General features: G+C 39.8%; 1 protein-coding gene across 1 annotated transcript in view; it reads right to left on the bottom strand.

The window, feature by feature from the left end:
- The window catches only part of LOC146789359 (ATP-dependent translocase ABCB1-like), a 502,439-nt gene that overhangs the window by 362,747 nt on the left and 122,033 nt on the right, over positions 1 to 17,659 (bottom strand). The window contains exon 6 of the mRNA XM_085631305.1: positions 15,455 to 15,646. Within this exon, the coding sequence (XP_085487431.1) occupies positions 15,455 to 15,646 (192 nt within the window). The remainder of the gene's footprint in view (positions 1 to 15,454; positions 15,647 to 17,659) is intronic.

Raw genomic sequence — 17,659 nt, forward strand, 5'->3', positions numbered from 1 at the left:
GTGTGTTACCATAATAGTCATAAGATCAATCTGAAGGTCTAACTTGTCCGATTGCATACTTAATACTGAAATCGACGTTTGCAGAATGCTTAATAATGACGAATGTAGGGAGGATAAGTTGTCTGCATCCATTTGGTTGATATATTTTTGGTATTTACAAATTTCATATTCTCCTATTTTGGAATTATCCAGCTGCAATGGTGAGATACTTAGACTTTTTCCTGTTCGCATATCGAATTGATCCTGCCTTGGGTTGGATACTGGACCATATATTGAATTATTCTTTAAATCCTTTGGGATTTGGGGTGAAGAATGACTTGGTATTTCTATAATTGAGAAAAGGTCCTGATTTGTTGCAGTGCCAATTGATCTTGTTGCAAAAACTTGATTCATTTTGTATAATTGTTTTGTAGTTTCTACTTCTGGTGTTACAGGAGTGTTTGCCAAGTTTGTCTGATTTATTGTTTTTGTCTCCAAGGCTTTTACAAGTTCAGCGTCATCCATTATTAATGTGGAATGCAACCATGAAGTTTGCAGACCATCCTTCTTTGTAACCTTTGTAAAATAGGGTGCTAAAGGGAAATTGTAGCATTGATTATGCTCAACCAATTTATCTCTGTTAGGAGTTGAGTGAAAGTGATCCAGTGTTTTGATCTTTGGTACCATTTCTAATTCACCATGTTGTTGTTTTTTTTCCTTAAGTTCAGTAGTCAAATCGATAACTGTTTGTTTGGTGAATTCTTGTGATTATTCATAGAGTGTATAATTACCTGTACAGTGATTTTTTTGGGGCTTTTTGCATGGTGGATATTTGCCTGATTTTCCCCATCTATTGTGTCTGTTATTAGATCCATTTTTACTGCACTTTCAGTGTATCTGGGCTCTATAATTGATGCTGTTGCATAAGGTGCTAGCTGTTGTACCTCTTGCGTTTCTGAAGCCATCGTTTTTTGTGGTGCAAGGGGTACGAGAAGACCCTTTATATTTCCAGTTTCCAAAAAGATTGCTGCCACCGGGTCTTGCAGAAAGAAAAATATTTTTTTTTGTTTCAACCTTTTCGCTTTTCCAAAATAAGTTTCCAGTGGTAAAATTATTGGGCTAGAATGACTTACTATTGCTTGAGATCCTGTTGGCAATGTCCCCCCTGTTGTAGATGACTTCTTTTGCGACTTTTTTCGTTTGTGTGATTTTTGTAACGGGGGTACCTGCCTAACCCGTCCTAATCTCATTTCGCTTATGCCACTTTGTAATTGCAAAACCAGTTGACAGTTGCCTTCCGAGCTTCCTTTTAATTGCCTTCTGTCAACAGTGACCAAGTTAGCAAAGTTTCCAACTGTCAGCATAAGCCAAAAGCCAGATGTCACTATAGCTGGATGGCCGGCCCGCCCCTCGACTCCTAACTCTTTTCCAGAGTCAAGAGTGGATTTTCCAGAGAGTCCACTATATGTTGTTTTTTTTGTTTGTTTTTATGCTTTAAGACTTCCTTTTACTAGAAATCCCCTGCTCCTTACAAGAAAGAAAAAGGAAAAGCGTCAGCAGCGGGGGGAGGGGGGATACAGGTAACGGTGGTTGAATCAAGGCCAGCGCAGGCTACAGATCCTCTGCTCATTGCATGAAAGCAGGAGCGTCGGCAGCAGGGGGGCATGCAGGTGATGGTGGATGAGTTAGGGCCAGAGCAGGCAGGAGGAGTCTTTTTTGCTGTTCAGCTAGGAGGTCAGAACAGCCGCCGCCAAGGTTTCAATTGAACAGCCGCGACAGCTGTTTAAACGCCGCTGTTTTTGTTCCGCTCACTGCCTTTGCCTCAGCCGCAGCTGCTGCTCATTACGGTTGCTTTCACCCAGCCTCACTCGGCCTGCTCGTTGCGGTTGTGGTTTTCGTCGGGGCAACAAAGGTAGAAAGCGAAAGGCAAAAAGGCAAGAAAGCGGGAGCAGACCACGACAGACCTCCACAGTCTCCACCGAGTGACAAGACGGCTACCAACACTTTTTGGTTTGGAGTGTTGGCAGCCAATCAGAATGAAGCTAGGGGAGGTTCGCGAATCCTCCTTGGCCACCAGATATCGATATTTTTCTTTTTTGAATTCCTCAGGAACTACTGAACGGATTAACACAATTTTTAAAAAAGCACGCTATCTGAACCACGAGCTACCTTTTTGCCAAATTGTTTGTAATTCGGTTCAGCAGTTTGGGCTATAGCCTTGTCTAACGTTTCCTATGGAAATTAACAATGAAAAAACGCGTTTTGGGACCCCTTTTTTCCCCGGCCCCTGTTCGACAAACCACCCCAAAACTTTCAACTAACTACTGGCGACCTCCAGTATGTAATTATATATTTGTGTATATATATATATATATATATATATATATATAAAAAACCATAGGTTTCACACATGTTATAGTTAGCTGGGCATTTCACTCGTGAAAAACCAATGAAATTCCCCCGTTATAGTTAGTGCAGGCAACTATAACTCACGCGACCGCAATCCTCTGTTGATGCTAATACTGTATTTAGACACTTATTTACCCATGTCGTCTTCCATTAATTTTTAGCTATACATATATTACAAATATTTTTTTTTCAGAAAAACACATATGTCATCAGTGATGTAATATCTGACGTCATCAGCAGAGGATTGCGGTCGCGTGAGTTATAGTTGCCTGCACTAACTATAACGGGGGAATTTCATTGGTTTTTCACGAGTGAAATGCCCAGCTAACTATAACATGTGTGAAACCTATGGTTTTTTAAGTGAATTTGCAAGGATTTTTAAATGCTAATTCCTAACTATAACGTGTGTGAAACCTATGGTTTTTTCAGTGAATTTGTACGGTTTTTTAAATGCTAAGTTATGTATTTATTTATTTATTTATTTTTAAGGTTTTTCACCGTGCGTGTACCGTGCGCGCAAGGTGCGCTTCGTGCACCGTGCGCGCGCTGTGGGCGCACGGTGCGCGCCCACGTTACGTGGTTCACGGAATTTTTCCGTTTCTACCGTGCGCGTATGCTACGCGCACTCCGCGATTTTTCATAAAAAATTTAAAATACATTTTTGCCCTTGGGGGTCCTTCTGGGACCCCCTGACCAAGGCTAGGGGGTCAGGAACTGTCCAGCCTGCCCCCTTTACACGTTATCCACCTTTGTTTTTCACCCCCTCAGACTGCGAGAGACAAAATGGCGGCCGACACTTCCTGGTTTCGACCGATTCGAATGTTTACTAAGATCTAACAACCAATCAGAATCGCGCTCACGCACGGCGGTGTGCGCGTACGGTAAGCTTACGGTACGCGCTTGGAGCGCGCCTATAGATATATATATTGATTTAAATGCTATTTTCTCAGGAAATACTGAACAGATTAACACGAGACCTTCAAAAGGCACATCCCTGACCTGAGGGCTACCTCTCTGCCAAATTTCAAGTAATTCTGTTCAGCCGTTCGGGCTGTAGCTCGGACTAAAGGTCCTATGGAAAAATGCATGGGGAAGATGCGTTTTGGGACCCCCCCTTTTTCTCAGCCCCCACTTGACGAATCCCCCCGAGACTTTCAGGGAAGGAGCGGAGCGGAGCGCCCCACCTATTTTGAGAATTTCGTGAGGATTCGTCAATCGGCGCCAAAGTTATTCAAAATAGAATGTTGCGGATTTCCTATGGAAACACGGTCCTAACTATAACTATCTACTGGCGATCGCCAGTAGATAATATATATATATATATATATATATATATCCAACAGCCGTTCCACGTCCCAGTTTTCGTTATCCAGGAAACAAATGTACAGGAGCTGCCATTCAATTTAGCAAAGCGTATGCATTTATTTCACATACAGGCTACAAAATAACAAAAAACCTAGAAATGTTACAAACCATGCATGAATTACAGGGTGAATCAAATGGGGGTGAGGGGTCAGTTCCCTTTACTGTAGATGATGACATTAACATTAACATGAGGAAATAAGCGGGTTTAGACCAAAATCTGTGTTTATGCCGCAGATCAATAATGAGGCCATTACGCTATTGGAACAAGGCATGAAAAAAGAACAGACACGACTTAATTGTAAGAAAAAACAGTGTAGGAATAATCTTAACAATGCTGAAATTCAAGCCATTAAAGAACTCCAAAATAATAAGAACATTGTTATAAATAAATCAGATAAGGGGGGAAACGTTGTGGTTTGGCCCCTCTCGATGTATCTCAAGGAAGGCTTGAAGCAACTCAATGACTGTGAGCGATATGAGAGATCTACTATTGATGCCTACGAAATGACTAACAAACTGTACCGAGGCAAATTGAGTGAATGGAAGGACCAAGGAATCCTAGAACAAGATGAATGTAGGTTTCTCTTTTGCAAATTCCCTAAGCTTCCCACGCTATATTTACTACCTAAGCTGCATAAAAATGCAACTGATCCACCAGGCAGGCCTATTGTCTCCTCCCGCGACAGCATGCTGGAAAATATGTCCAGATATGTGGACCACTTTCTCCAGCCATTAGTGCAAGCACTTCCCTCGTACATACAGGACACAGGAGATTTCCTTAAATGTATCAATAACATTGAGTGGAAAGACGAGTACCACCTCCTAAGCCTTGATGTAAACAGTTTGTACACATGCATCCCCCATGACTTGGGGATGGATGCATGTAGATACTTTCTTAAAACTAGATCCATGTCATATCTCAGATGATCAGAGTATGTCTCACTGATAATTTTTTCCTCTTTGATGGAACGATCTACAAATAGACACAGGGAACGGCAATGGGCACCTGCTTCGCCCCCAGCTTTGCAGGTCTGTGCCTTGGCTGGTGGGAGGAGCGGGTTGTCCATAACATCGATCTTTTTTCCCGTGCCGTCCTCTGGGTCCGTTATATAGATGACATTTTTTGTATTTGGAGTGGTACATTGAACGAAGCTCATGAGTTTGTGTCTACCTTAAACGATAATCTATTGAACCTTACATTCACTAGCCACATTGATGATCAGACTATCGAATTTCTTGATCTCAAACTCTCAGTTGAAAAAGGCAAACTTGTTAGAGCAGATAGCTGCCATTCGGGGGCAATAATTGAAAGTATCCCGTATGGTGAGTTACTACGGGCTAAGCGTAACTGTAGCACGGATGAGGGTTTTAACATTGAAATTGCTACTATGACTAAAAGATTCAAAGAAAGAGGGTATTGCAGTAAAACAATCAATAAAGCAATTGAAAAAGTCATGCAAGTAGACAGAACTCAGCTACTATGTCCCAAATTTAAACAGGCAGAAGAACCTAAAATCAGATTTATCAGTAGATTTAATACACAATCAGGACAGCTCCGTAAGAGCTTAAAAAAGTATTGGCATGTCCTCCAAATGGACCGAGACATTGCTCAAGCCATAGGTGATCATACGGAGATCACCTTTAGGAAAGCCAAATCTCTCCAGGACTCTCTGTGTCAATCGATGATACAAACAGACAAGACCACAGGCACTATTAAAGGCTTTTTTACCTGCAACTCATGCAAGGCATGTAAATTTAGCAGCAGTTGTAAGAAGATTCCATTATCAGAGAATCATGATCCTTTTACTATTAACAAACATCTTACATGTAACTCGGAGTATGTGGTTTATGTGCCCATGTAAACTGGCCTATATAGGCAGTACAATACACAGGGCCAAGAAACGCATACTCGAGCATATGCGTGCTACCCGCAATAATGATAGAAACTATCCGGTATCACGACACTTCCAATCTGAACATGCACAAAACAGTAATTTGTTGAAATTTGTAGTTTTAGACACTGTACCCAAAAGAGTAAGAGGAGCAGACCACACTAGAAATTTTAGAAGACTTGAGTCTAGGCTAATAATTAAATACGACACTTTATACCCGAATGGCATGAATATGGATGAAGAAATGGCTGTTCACTTAGGATAAATTGGGTTAGAATGCATTAACATCACTCTTTCCTTCTGCAATAGGCTCGTGCTTTTTTAATGTATGTGTCTTATTAAGAATGTGGTTTTAATTATTACTTGTGTTTATATCTGTTGTAGATGATGAAATCTTCTAAGCAGTGACGCCGGCATTTCTAGAATGAGTCTGCGAACGTGTGGAATTGCTAGGACACAATCTCAGCGAAGCTATATTGATTGGGATGAGCGCAGTATTCTTCATGACTGTGTTCTAATATTAAGGACATTAAGGACATTAACGTCTAGAATCATTGCCCACAGGGGCATGGTTTAATCTACTAAGTAAGGGATAATCACACATAGTTTTGAAATTCTACAATATTGAGTGTGTACACATTCGTTTTACCGTCTCTGTAATCTCGTCTTTTTTTTGATTTTGTAAAGAGGACATCAGGAGAGTGTCTCATTTATCAATCGTCTGCTGAATATGATCATATTTTTAAGCCCACTGGGGCAGAATTGATTTATAATATTTTGTGCAGACCTTAATGCCCACTGGGGCTTTCTAAGCCACATGCATTATTCAGATAAATATGCGAGGTTGTCATTAGACGTTGATTTCACTATTGTATTTCATGCTCTTTTTGTCATGAAGGCGCTTTATACTCACAAGTATATTTTTTATATTGAATTGTTGCCCTTGTATAATATTTGGGAACTTTCCATGTCGCAAATGACAGATTGAAACTGCTTAAACTTTATTGACTGCAGTATAAGTTATACACAAGTATTTTTTTTTTGTTTATGTAAAAGTTGGCACACATTGTTTCTTTAAATAGATTGAACAAACGCACAAGCCTAACCCCTGAGCAAGGAGTGACTTGAACGCCGAAACGTGTTGGGTTTTTGGTTATTCTGTAGCCTGTATGTGAAATAAATGCATACGTTTTGCTACATTGAGTGGCAGCTCCTGTACATTTGTTTCCTGAATAACGAAAACTGTTTTGTGGATATTAAGAGGTTCGCTACCTCGCTGACCACTCCTCACTAAAAGAGGCTTGAGCTTTCGAGACTGTTTGGCTGGAGATATATATATATATATATATAATATATATATATACACACACACATATATATATATACATATATAATTTTGATTCCTGAGTTGCTGTTCTGTTTCAACACACAGGTACGGACCTCTTAAGTTCTGCAAAAACGTTGAAATAGCGCCGCTTCAAACAACAGGGATAGCTTCTTGATGTATTTATTCAGCCATAGTAAAAAACAGACAAGTGTCCGCCCTGGACGCGTTTCGATCGACAAAGCGATCTTGATCACCTGACGCGCCTGTGACGAATTGCCTTATTTAAATTACTTCCAACCAATGACAGCCTCTCAGCAATTGAACCCACATAGAGATTTAAAGAGATAACATAATTCCCAATGACACAAAGATTTTAACAGATCACTTTAAATCTGAGATAGTTACAAAGTATCATGCAAATTGTAACAAAGTTGAATACCAAGCATGTGAAAGTCAGTGTCCTTCAACAAAGATGCATTGTATAAGCAAATACTTATTAGCTCAAAACTCACGACCCAATCTCAATGTAAGCAGTGACTGCTAATTGGTAACAGCGAACATGTGAACACTGTCCCCCAACTGAATTCAAGTATCAAAGGGTTTAAATATATGTATCGCCCAACAATGGACCCTAAAATGTAGCAAATGTTGTACTTTAGACGAGTGCCTAATGAATCTTTACTGCTAAAATAACATGACTGAGTTGGCATTGCTGTTGTACAGGGCATATGCCCAATGTTTACTTTTTAAGATAATTAAAACCAATGCATCAATGAACTAATTCGCCCGTTTTTCATGTAGGACTATAGAATAACACCCACTATTGTTCGGTATGTGTTTCCATAAGCATATTAATATGCCAGTTTGTGTCAAATTTCATAATGTGGGACCCATTTTTGAGAGGATACTTCTAGGTTGGTTATTTTCATTAAAAATTTGCTTTGGGTGTTGCTGCTGGCAACAATGTTTGTGAATTGCATATATTTGAATGTGTGACAGTTGACATTCGGATACGGGCATCAAACATACAAATTTGATCGTATGAGCTGTGGCGACATTGGGCAGTTTCACTACTAGCCAAAATGGCACCAATTCCACTTATCAAGTTTAACATCATCAGACAAGAAAAAAAGGGGGGGAATAAGTCCCCATATGACATTGCCTAGAGCTTGACAGATTTCCATAAGCATACAATATCTATGTTTGAATGGATCTCCAAAAACACGTATAGTTTTTATACCTCATGTTTATGTCATTGAGTTTTTAAACTTTAGACCTTGCACATTGTTTATAGAAAGTGATGTAAATCTTCACTGGTGTTTAGTCCATGTGGAATGCGCGTATCCAACATGAGAATGAACGAGGACTCTAACTGCCTCAATCTTTTTTCTCTGTTTCCACCCCGAAAATAGGGAGGGACTGCCCCAATCACGGAATATGTCAGATCTTGTAACCTATTATTGTGAACTGCTTTAAAGTACCGTGCTACAGGATAATTTTCATCCGAGTTAACAATAGCACGCAGATGTTGGAGAATTCGATTAAACACCGGAAGCTTGGTGCTGCCAATATATTTTAAATGGCATGTACACTGCAATTGGTATACGGCGTAATCAGTTCTACACGTATAGTGTTCCTTTATGTGAATTGGAGAATCACTAAAGGCTGTACAATATTCCGATAGATTCAGACCAAATTTACAAGCTCGACATGACGAGCACTTAAAAAAACCTGGTCTGACCAACCAATTGGTTTTTGGCATAATCTCAGGACATGTCTTAACTAGTGCATCCCTCATAGAGGGTGCCCTCCTGAAGGTTATTGCGGGAAGTTTTGGCAACAGGAATCTCAGAGTTAAGTCTGTTAAGACTATGGGCCAATGTTTGTAAATAATGTGTCTTATATTTTTTTCTTGTCTGCTAAATGTAGTGATAAGGCGAATAGTTTGATTAGTTTCTGGAGTGGGTTCAGCTTGTGTTGGTTCATTGAGGCTTTTTTTGGGAATTAAGCATAATTCCCGTGATTGCGAGTTGGCTTTATCCAGAGCCTTAGTTAGGTCTGAATGTACATAGCCTCTCATCAAGAACCGTGAAAAAGCCTCTTTCTTTCCCATATGGGATACTTTGTATTAAGTGACGTGGATGGGCACTGCTGGCATGTAAGATGGAATTGCCAGCAGTGCCCTTCCTATGCAGTCGAGTTTGAAGATGGTTCTCATGTATGTATATCTCAACATCCAAAAATTCTACCTTATTTTTATTAATGGAAGCTGTAAACTGAAGGTTCATAGAATTGGTATTAATAGATTAAACAAACTCCTTTGCTTCATCTTCTGTACCCTCCCAAATGACAAATATGTCATCAATGTATCTGCCATAGTATCTCACATGGTCCTCCCAGGCCTGTTTATGTTGCACTTTGAGGACGTGCTCCTCCCACCACCCTACCAGCAAACAGGCATAGGTGGGTGAGAAACACGCCCCCATCGCAACGCCCCTCAATTGTTTGTGGGGAACTTTGTTAAAAAGAAAGAAGTTGTTATTCAAACATAACTCAATCATCTGGAGTAACATGTTATTGTGTTCTTTGAAGCCTATATTGCGACTATTAAGGAAGTGTTCTACTGCTATTAGTCCTTGTGAGTGGTGAATACACGTGTATAGCGATGTGATGTCTAAAGTCATCAAACACCAGTCACTGTGCCATTCAATTTGGTTGATTTTCATCAGAAAATCACCAGTATCTCTTATGAAGGAGGATAAATTCATCATGTGCGGTTGGAGGAAATAATCTACATATCTGGAAGTAGCCTCTAATATGTTGTTCCTTGCAGATATTATTGGTCTGGCTACAACAGGAGATACTCCCTTGTGCACTTTAGGAATAAAGATATACATATATATATATATATATATATATATATATATATATATATATATATATATATATATATATAGAGAGAGAGAGAGAGAGAGAGAGAGAGAGAAGAGAGAGAGAGAACTGCACTGCATCATTACAACAACTACAACAGCAACAAAAAATACATTGATGCTGTTGCCTTGAATCCAGTCTACACTTTCAAAGGACTTGCTTTATGGAATGCTAGTTTACAATTGTGTTTTCTATCAGCATCTGAATTGCAGAGTGAATTATGTCAGTTCCAATCACTGGGTGCCCCAAAATGAGTGGCTGCCGCATGACATAGATGACAAGTAGAGTAATAACGAAAATGCATTATACACATTTCTATTGGAATACAAGCTGTAAAATGTGGGAAAATCATGAACTTCAATAGAACATGTATTCAGATAAATCATAGTGCAGTTACCTTACTAATAGGTATCTTGCATTGACATGGGATTGGGAATTTTCTTCAGCTTGCTATTCATGGTGATATTTTAAATGTATTTATACAGTCATATTGTGTCGCGCATTTTATAACATTGTGATTTTGTATTTAATGATCATGTTTTTTAACCTGTAAAAAATTGTGAAAACATAACAAGTTACAATTACAGTAATTATATGGATGCCAAAGGAAAATGTGCTAGTGATTTACGGATAAGTCTGTCTTCCCTGGTAACTGTCAAGTGACATGGAACCCAAGGGGGGTGTGCACATAGCTATGCTTAAAAAGTAATTGTGGACTGTGCTCCACATGTGAACAAAGGCTTCTGTTGTCCGAAACGCATCATCATTTGTGAGGAGAAAGGTCTAATAAACATCTTGCCTGAGATTTTGGGTCCGTCACTCTCTCTTCGCCGGAAAGGAGGTTGTGAGAGTTTGCGAGTCGTTGATTATCATTACGGAAGTTGGTTGCTCCCTTAGACGGACTCCCTCCCTTCAAGTCGGCTGCCGCCCTCAACCGAAGTTTGCGAGGATCCATGGTGGAACTTTGGTGGCCGTCCCCTACTGCAGCCAAGTATACTGTCACCGACCGGAGGACGACAACGACTGGGTCGGACGACCCGTTGGTGATCTGAACCAGGTGGTGAGTAACACGGCGTAGGTGGGGAAGTACATTACAAGGCAGCTAGACTTCAAGCCAAGTGATTGCTGACTTTAAACCGACAGTGAAAAAGAACATCTCACGATGTCTGCGGAAACAGTCCATGAAAGAGAGGCAGGGGCAGATGAAGTATTTGGGAATCTGCCCAAGGCATCCACAAGTCAATCGCACCTGCGAGAAAGTGGGGCTAGTAAAGAAACTGACGCCAAGATGCTATTGAAAAATCTAGAGAAAAATATGAAAACAGAAGTCACAAAATGGTGGGAGCATAAACCTTCAATTAAATATGGGGAAGTGGGGAGAGTCCCACGAGGATTAAGGATATTGCTCGCCCCGAGCTTTGATAAACCAAACCCGAACATGCTTAGGGAGTGGGGAGAAAGTAACCTTGCAGCCTCCATGAACCTTGTAAATATTTTAATCAAATATACCGAGATAGACCGCATAAGTATCCTGGACTAAATTAACAAAATCAATGATGAGCTCAACAAACTAGAAACAACAGAATACATAAAGAAAACTAGGGAAGCCATCAAAGAAAGATTACGAAAGCATGAAGAAGAAATCAAACTCCGAAAAGACCACGAATTTGCGTGTGATCAAGCAGATTATGAGAACGGGCAAATATTCACTTTCGCGCACAAATTCGACAACGCTAGAAAACAACAATATAGTGATAAAGCAAAGAGCAGTGCAACAAGAGAAATTCCGAATGCAGATTTGAATGAGGAAACCTCTAGTGTTGACACAGTATCACTAACAAGTGACTCTGGCTCAGAATTTGATAACATGGCAACAACAAAAACCAAACTGAGCGTTGGGGAGGAGCTGGGTTTTTTAGTCGAAGAAAGATTACAAACTCTGAGGCCGAGGCAACAAAGGAAACCAATCGAAAAAGAAAAAATGCAAGAAGGCGCGACAGGAGAAAAAGGTGCAAACATAAATCAAAAGAAAAAACCACAGTGGCAGAGGAGACGGTGAAAAATGACAACACAATAATCAATGTATCATCTGAAGTATTGACCAAAGACGAAGAACAGCTGTTGGCACTCGGACTAAATTATTTCCCAGAGTGGAGCTTTGATTATGCTAGTACTAGAATTGATGTATTTTGTTTCATCAGGAAGCTTAAACTAAAAAAGTTTTTTGCTAACAAAACGGGTCAAAGACAAGCAACAACTGCATTTGATAATGAGGATGGCGAAGGACAAACACTTAAGTTGTCTGACATCCCCACACTACTAACTTTACATGACTTAAATAAAGAGACTGAATCACAGCCCTCAATACCTGAGATAGAGGATGCAACACAAACTAGACTACGTAAAATCAATTTGGTCCAGAAAGGGTCTGGGAGCAATTCTTTTAAACCAAAATCATGTTTTGTCCCCCTTATGCCAAAAGAAGCTGTGGATATTTTCCACGACAGAGTGGCTGAGGACATTAAAAAATTGCATCAACTGAATCGTAAGCAGAAAAGTACACAATATAAGAAGTACAAATATGCCAAATTAATGAAAAAGCTGGGAGAAAATCAAGAAATAATAATACAAAAATCAGATAAATCTGGAAACTTGGTGATATGGCCAAAAAGTGATTATATCCAGGAGGCAAAAAGACAACTTGATAATAAAGAGTGTTATTAGAAAACAACGATAAAGGACTATAACAAAGCAAGAGATGTACTACAGAAAGAATTGGCATAATGGAAAACGGGAAGGACTCATTTCAACAAATGAATACAAATTCATGCACAAAGAATTTACAGTCCTTCCAGTGCTATATCTAATTCCCAAAGTCCATAAAAAAAATAATGCCTATTCCTGGAAGGCTCATCATTTCAGCCATCAATAGCGTGGGAGAGCAAGTAGGGCAATATATTGACTACTTTTTACAGGACATGATGAAGGAGCTACCAAGCTACGTGAAGGACACAGGGGACACAGGGGGACTTAATGAAAACAAAAGATATAACATGGACAGAAGATCTGCATTTAATTACACTAGATATAGAGTCTCTCTATACTAGTATTGATCATCAAATCAGCCTACGAGCAGTAAAACATTTTTTAGATGAGAGACCCTGTGAATTTTACGAACATAACAAGGTTATTTTAGATCTTATTTCTTGGTGCCTTAATAACAACTTTTTTCTTTTTGGCAAAGATAGATTCAGGCAGTTAAAAGGAGTAGCAATGGGCGCTTGTTTCTCCCCCAGCTATGCGTGTCTCCACGTTGGCTGGTGGGAGGAACAGGTTCTGAGGAAGGTGCATCGTGAAATGTATGATCAGCATGTACTGTACTGGCTTAGATACATAGACAATGTTTTTATACTGTGGAAGGGAGATGAGATGGAGGCAAAACAATTTATTGAAGCAATCAACATCAACGCTATGAATCTCAATTTTACTTCACACATAAACAAAACAAACATCGAATTTCTAGATGTTAACGCCTATATTAGTGATGGCAAATTTGAAACCACCCTATTTAGAAAGTCAACATCAGGTAATGACACGCTACATGCTAGCAGTACCCATCCGAAACATCTTATAGCGAGTATACCCTATGGTGTAGTTTTAACGCTCAAACGTGTTTGCAGTCTGGAAGCTGATGTTATTAGTTGTGTGCAAGATACAATGGATAGACTCAGGGAAAGAGGGTACAATGAAAGCATTTTAAAGGAAGCTATGACCAAAGCCAGTGTAAGACCGAGAATGAGTCTCTTGAATAGAAGAGAAAGTGAGGCTCATGACTCATCTGGTGACACTGAGAATTCACTTAGAAAGATTGATGGCCGCCGATTAATTACCACCTACAGCAGTGAGGAAAGAAAAATAAGATCAATAATAAAAAAGAACTGGCCAATAGTCCTCACTGAGTGACGGTGTTCTGCATACCAGACTACATGAAACTCCTTTGGTTACTTTCAGGAAAGCGAAGACCATGGGCTCTAGTCCAGTCAAAAGTTGCCCTGAGTTAAGACAGACGGGAACATGGCTGAAGCCTGCACTAGGTTTCAGAAAGTGTTCATCTTACAGGGCGTGCAATTGTGTTTTCTATCAGCATCTGAATTGCAGAGAGAATTATGTCAGTTCCAATCACTAGGTGCCCCGAAACGAGTGGCTGCCGCGTGACATAGATGACAAGTAGCATGTTAGGGAGGGGGGATGTCTGAGTATGTTCAAAGCAGCTTACCTATGTCACATTTTGGGGGTTTGATAGTCAGTGTGACCTAGTTTAAGCAATCCCACAGACCTAATTGACAGACAGCCGACTTCTAGCCAAATAATAAAAGAATGAAAGAAATCCTTAAAGATGGCTAAAAATAACTCATTGTGTTAATAATGCTACTTCAAATCCGACCAAGGCAGACTCATTCTTCCATCCATTCGAGGTCAGCAAATTGAATACAATTACATAGGGTATTAAAAACTTCTATTAATTACAGTGCTTAAAAATGGGAAGGGTACAGTGAAGTTATTTTTATAACTAAACCCCCCAACGGATTGTAAATCGCAGAAAAAATAAAAACCATATTAGGCACATTAATCACATACTTAAAAAGTGAAAATTATATGGGTGACGTAAGTACACTAAACAACCTCTGCAGAGCTATTATTCATACAAACAGACCATGAAATACAGAGGAAAAAGGTAGGAATGCAACTGCTACATAGGCAGATACTGACACAAGCACTGGTAAACACAATAGTGCTGGCCTTTCACATCTGGAAGTGCTTCTTTATTGATTGGCAAGTGTGGATGTGTGAATGTGAGAATCAGTCAATCAGTAAATGAATGAATGAATGCATTACTGAGTGGACGGATACATCTGTCCATCACTTCACTTCTAGAATTCCGAATGGGCAATTAAAACCTGGCTGTTCGAACAAGCCTCTGGGGCCTGTAAGCACCTGGATACCCTACCAGGTGATTAGCTGAGCTTTATAAATCCTTATTGATGGATGGTTTAGTGATTGAGTAGATGAATGAATGACTGAGTGCATGGATGATGGATTACGAGGGTATTGGTGGATGAACAGATGCACAAATACATAATTGGACAGCTGAATGAATAAACAAGTGCATGATAGATAAGAGTGTGACAAAACGAGCGCAGAGATGACTGAATATGGTGACTACAGAGTGTGAACAAGGCTGAGTCTAGGATATTTAAGTTGGCCACAGTCCTGCAGGTGCATGTGCCCCCCTTACGCAGTTCACACGCTGATCCATCCACTTGCGGCTTCATTGATACATGTGCCAAGTTGCTTGCTGCTGGAATTTTGGCGATGTACAAAGTTATTAGATACAGGCGACTGGATTTTTAGATTATCAATCAGGGGAATAAGTCTGATTTATATTAGTAAACCAACATTCAGAAGTTAAAAAATAAATGAAAAAATACAACAAAAACCAAGTTCATCTGAAATATAAATACACTTGGACACAGGTAATCTTTATACGTACTCTGTGAGACGAGTATTCAGTTCTCCTGCATCATTCACATCAAACCACCCTATTTCCTGTCGTAATACTGCATGGAAAAACTGTCGCCTGATTTTCCGGATTTGCCGGCCGGCGGCCAATGTCCAAAATGAAATCTGAATATATGCAGCAACAAGAACGGCAGCTCCTAATCCAGAATAAATTATTGCAAATCTGTAAAAAGAAAACATGATGTAAAATACGGTTTGACAGTAATTTTTCCACACTATACAATAAAATTAAGAATATTTAGACAGAACTTACTGTTTATTTTTTAATTTTCAAAGTATCTTATTAATTAGAGAGAAAATGCATACAATCAGTCGATATTGCTACACAATCAAAGGGTATGAAAGATTACACACTAATTGCCATTGGCTTACATACAGTAGTGGTTACGTGAGGATGATCATTGAATATATGAGAACAACTCAGGCTCAGAAGGACTACAATCTAAACAGTACCTGCAGTATAACTAGAAGGGTATGTGAGCTTTAAACACAAAATGTATAGTAACCTGTATGAATGGGATTTAATAGGCAAATTCAGTTCCAAGGAATATGGCACCATGTGTATCGCCTACAGGATTTATACTTCTGGTATTTATGGCTCTCATACAGTGCCTCTATAGCTTATTTCACTTTCTAAATCTCATAACCCACCGATGACAAAATTGGTTACCTACTGTTGTGATGTCATAAGTGCCTTCAAGGCCAGGCTGCCAGGCCTCCCTAAGACGCTGTCAGTCCAGGGCAGTGCTGCTTGTTTGCTTTGAGTGAAAGCACTAATGCTGGAGGGGAAAGGAAGGCAGGGAAGCTGATGGGGGCTGGTTAAGGATGGCAGGTAAGTTTTTTTGGCATGGGCAGATGATTTGGGGGAGATGCAAACCATGAAATTATAGATGGGTAAAAAGTGAGTTACAGGCTGTTTTTCACCTCGGGGTTTTGAGTGACATCATAGACAACTCAAACTTCACTCTCATTGTCCATTTGATGTCATTCAGAACCCCTCGTCAAAAACATCCCCATAATTCACATCTATAATTCTGTATATCACATACTGTGACAAATGACAAGCTTCATAAAAGACAAAAAAAGAGAGTTACTGGCAATCAGTATAAAATGGGGGTAAGGGTGAGAATTACTGGAAAAGGCAAACACTTCCTGTTCAGGTGTAAAATGTAAAATGTACTCATAACATTTGTAAAATATAAATTGTAAAATAGTGCATGATATTTAATATTTATTACTCTTTGTGTTGCCAATCACTCAAACTTTCAACTCTCCTGGAGACTCCTGGTGACTATATATATATGCCACACGGGAAATTTCCTCAGGAAGTACTTTATTCTTTATTGGACCGTTAGCTGGGCATAATGCATTTCGGCTTTAATTAGCCTTCTTCAGATGTCGTTATTGTCCGGATGTTATCACATCCACGTTTAAAATAGTCCCACTGTGCTTCAATTGGTGCAAGCACCAATCACCCCTGCTCACTTGATCGCCCATCAGCTGTAGCCAGGTGATGACTACAACTCCCAGAGTTCACCTTGCTTGGGAAGATGTTGCACAGCTCAAAGCGAACTAGAAACCAAATTCACTGAAAGGGGCTATAGTAAGGCAACACTCGAACAAGCAAAGGATAAAGCCAAAAAAGTGTCACGAGAGTCCCCGCTCTTTGCCCAAGATAGAAAGCTAAAGAAAATAGGAAAGGAGAAAGAAAGGGATACACCCAGAATGATCACAGGGTACAATGCATATCACCAAAAAGTCAGACAGATTTTAACAAGGCACTGGCACCTGATAAGGAGCGATTTGACAATAGGGAACATGGTAAAGGGGAAACTAACATTAACATTTAGAAGAGCAAAACATATGTATCAGGAACTAGTGGTGATCAGTCCAGTGGTGTCAAGAACAAAACTTGGTTACAAGGGAGTCCAGGATTTTGGAAATGACAAAAATGCAAGGCATGTAAATGTGGGATGAACAAAAAAGAAGAATGTTCGCCGTTGTTAACATACCCCGTGAGGATACGTCACGACTACACAGGCAGAGGTGACTATGTTGTGTACATACTAAAATGTCCCTGCCCTAAATTTTACGTAGGCCATTACATACATATGTTCATGTTCAAATACTGCAGGACAGGAGTTATCCGGTTGCCCGGCATGTGCACGAGCACCAT

This window comes from Triturus cristatus, chromosome 10 (genome assembly GCF_964204655.1).
Source record: "Triturus cristatus chromosome 10, aTriCri1.1, whole genome shotgun sequence".
Classification (NCBI taxonomy): domain Eukaryota; kingdom Metazoa; phylum Chordata; class Amphibia; order Caudata; family Salamandridae; genus Triturus; species Triturus cristatus.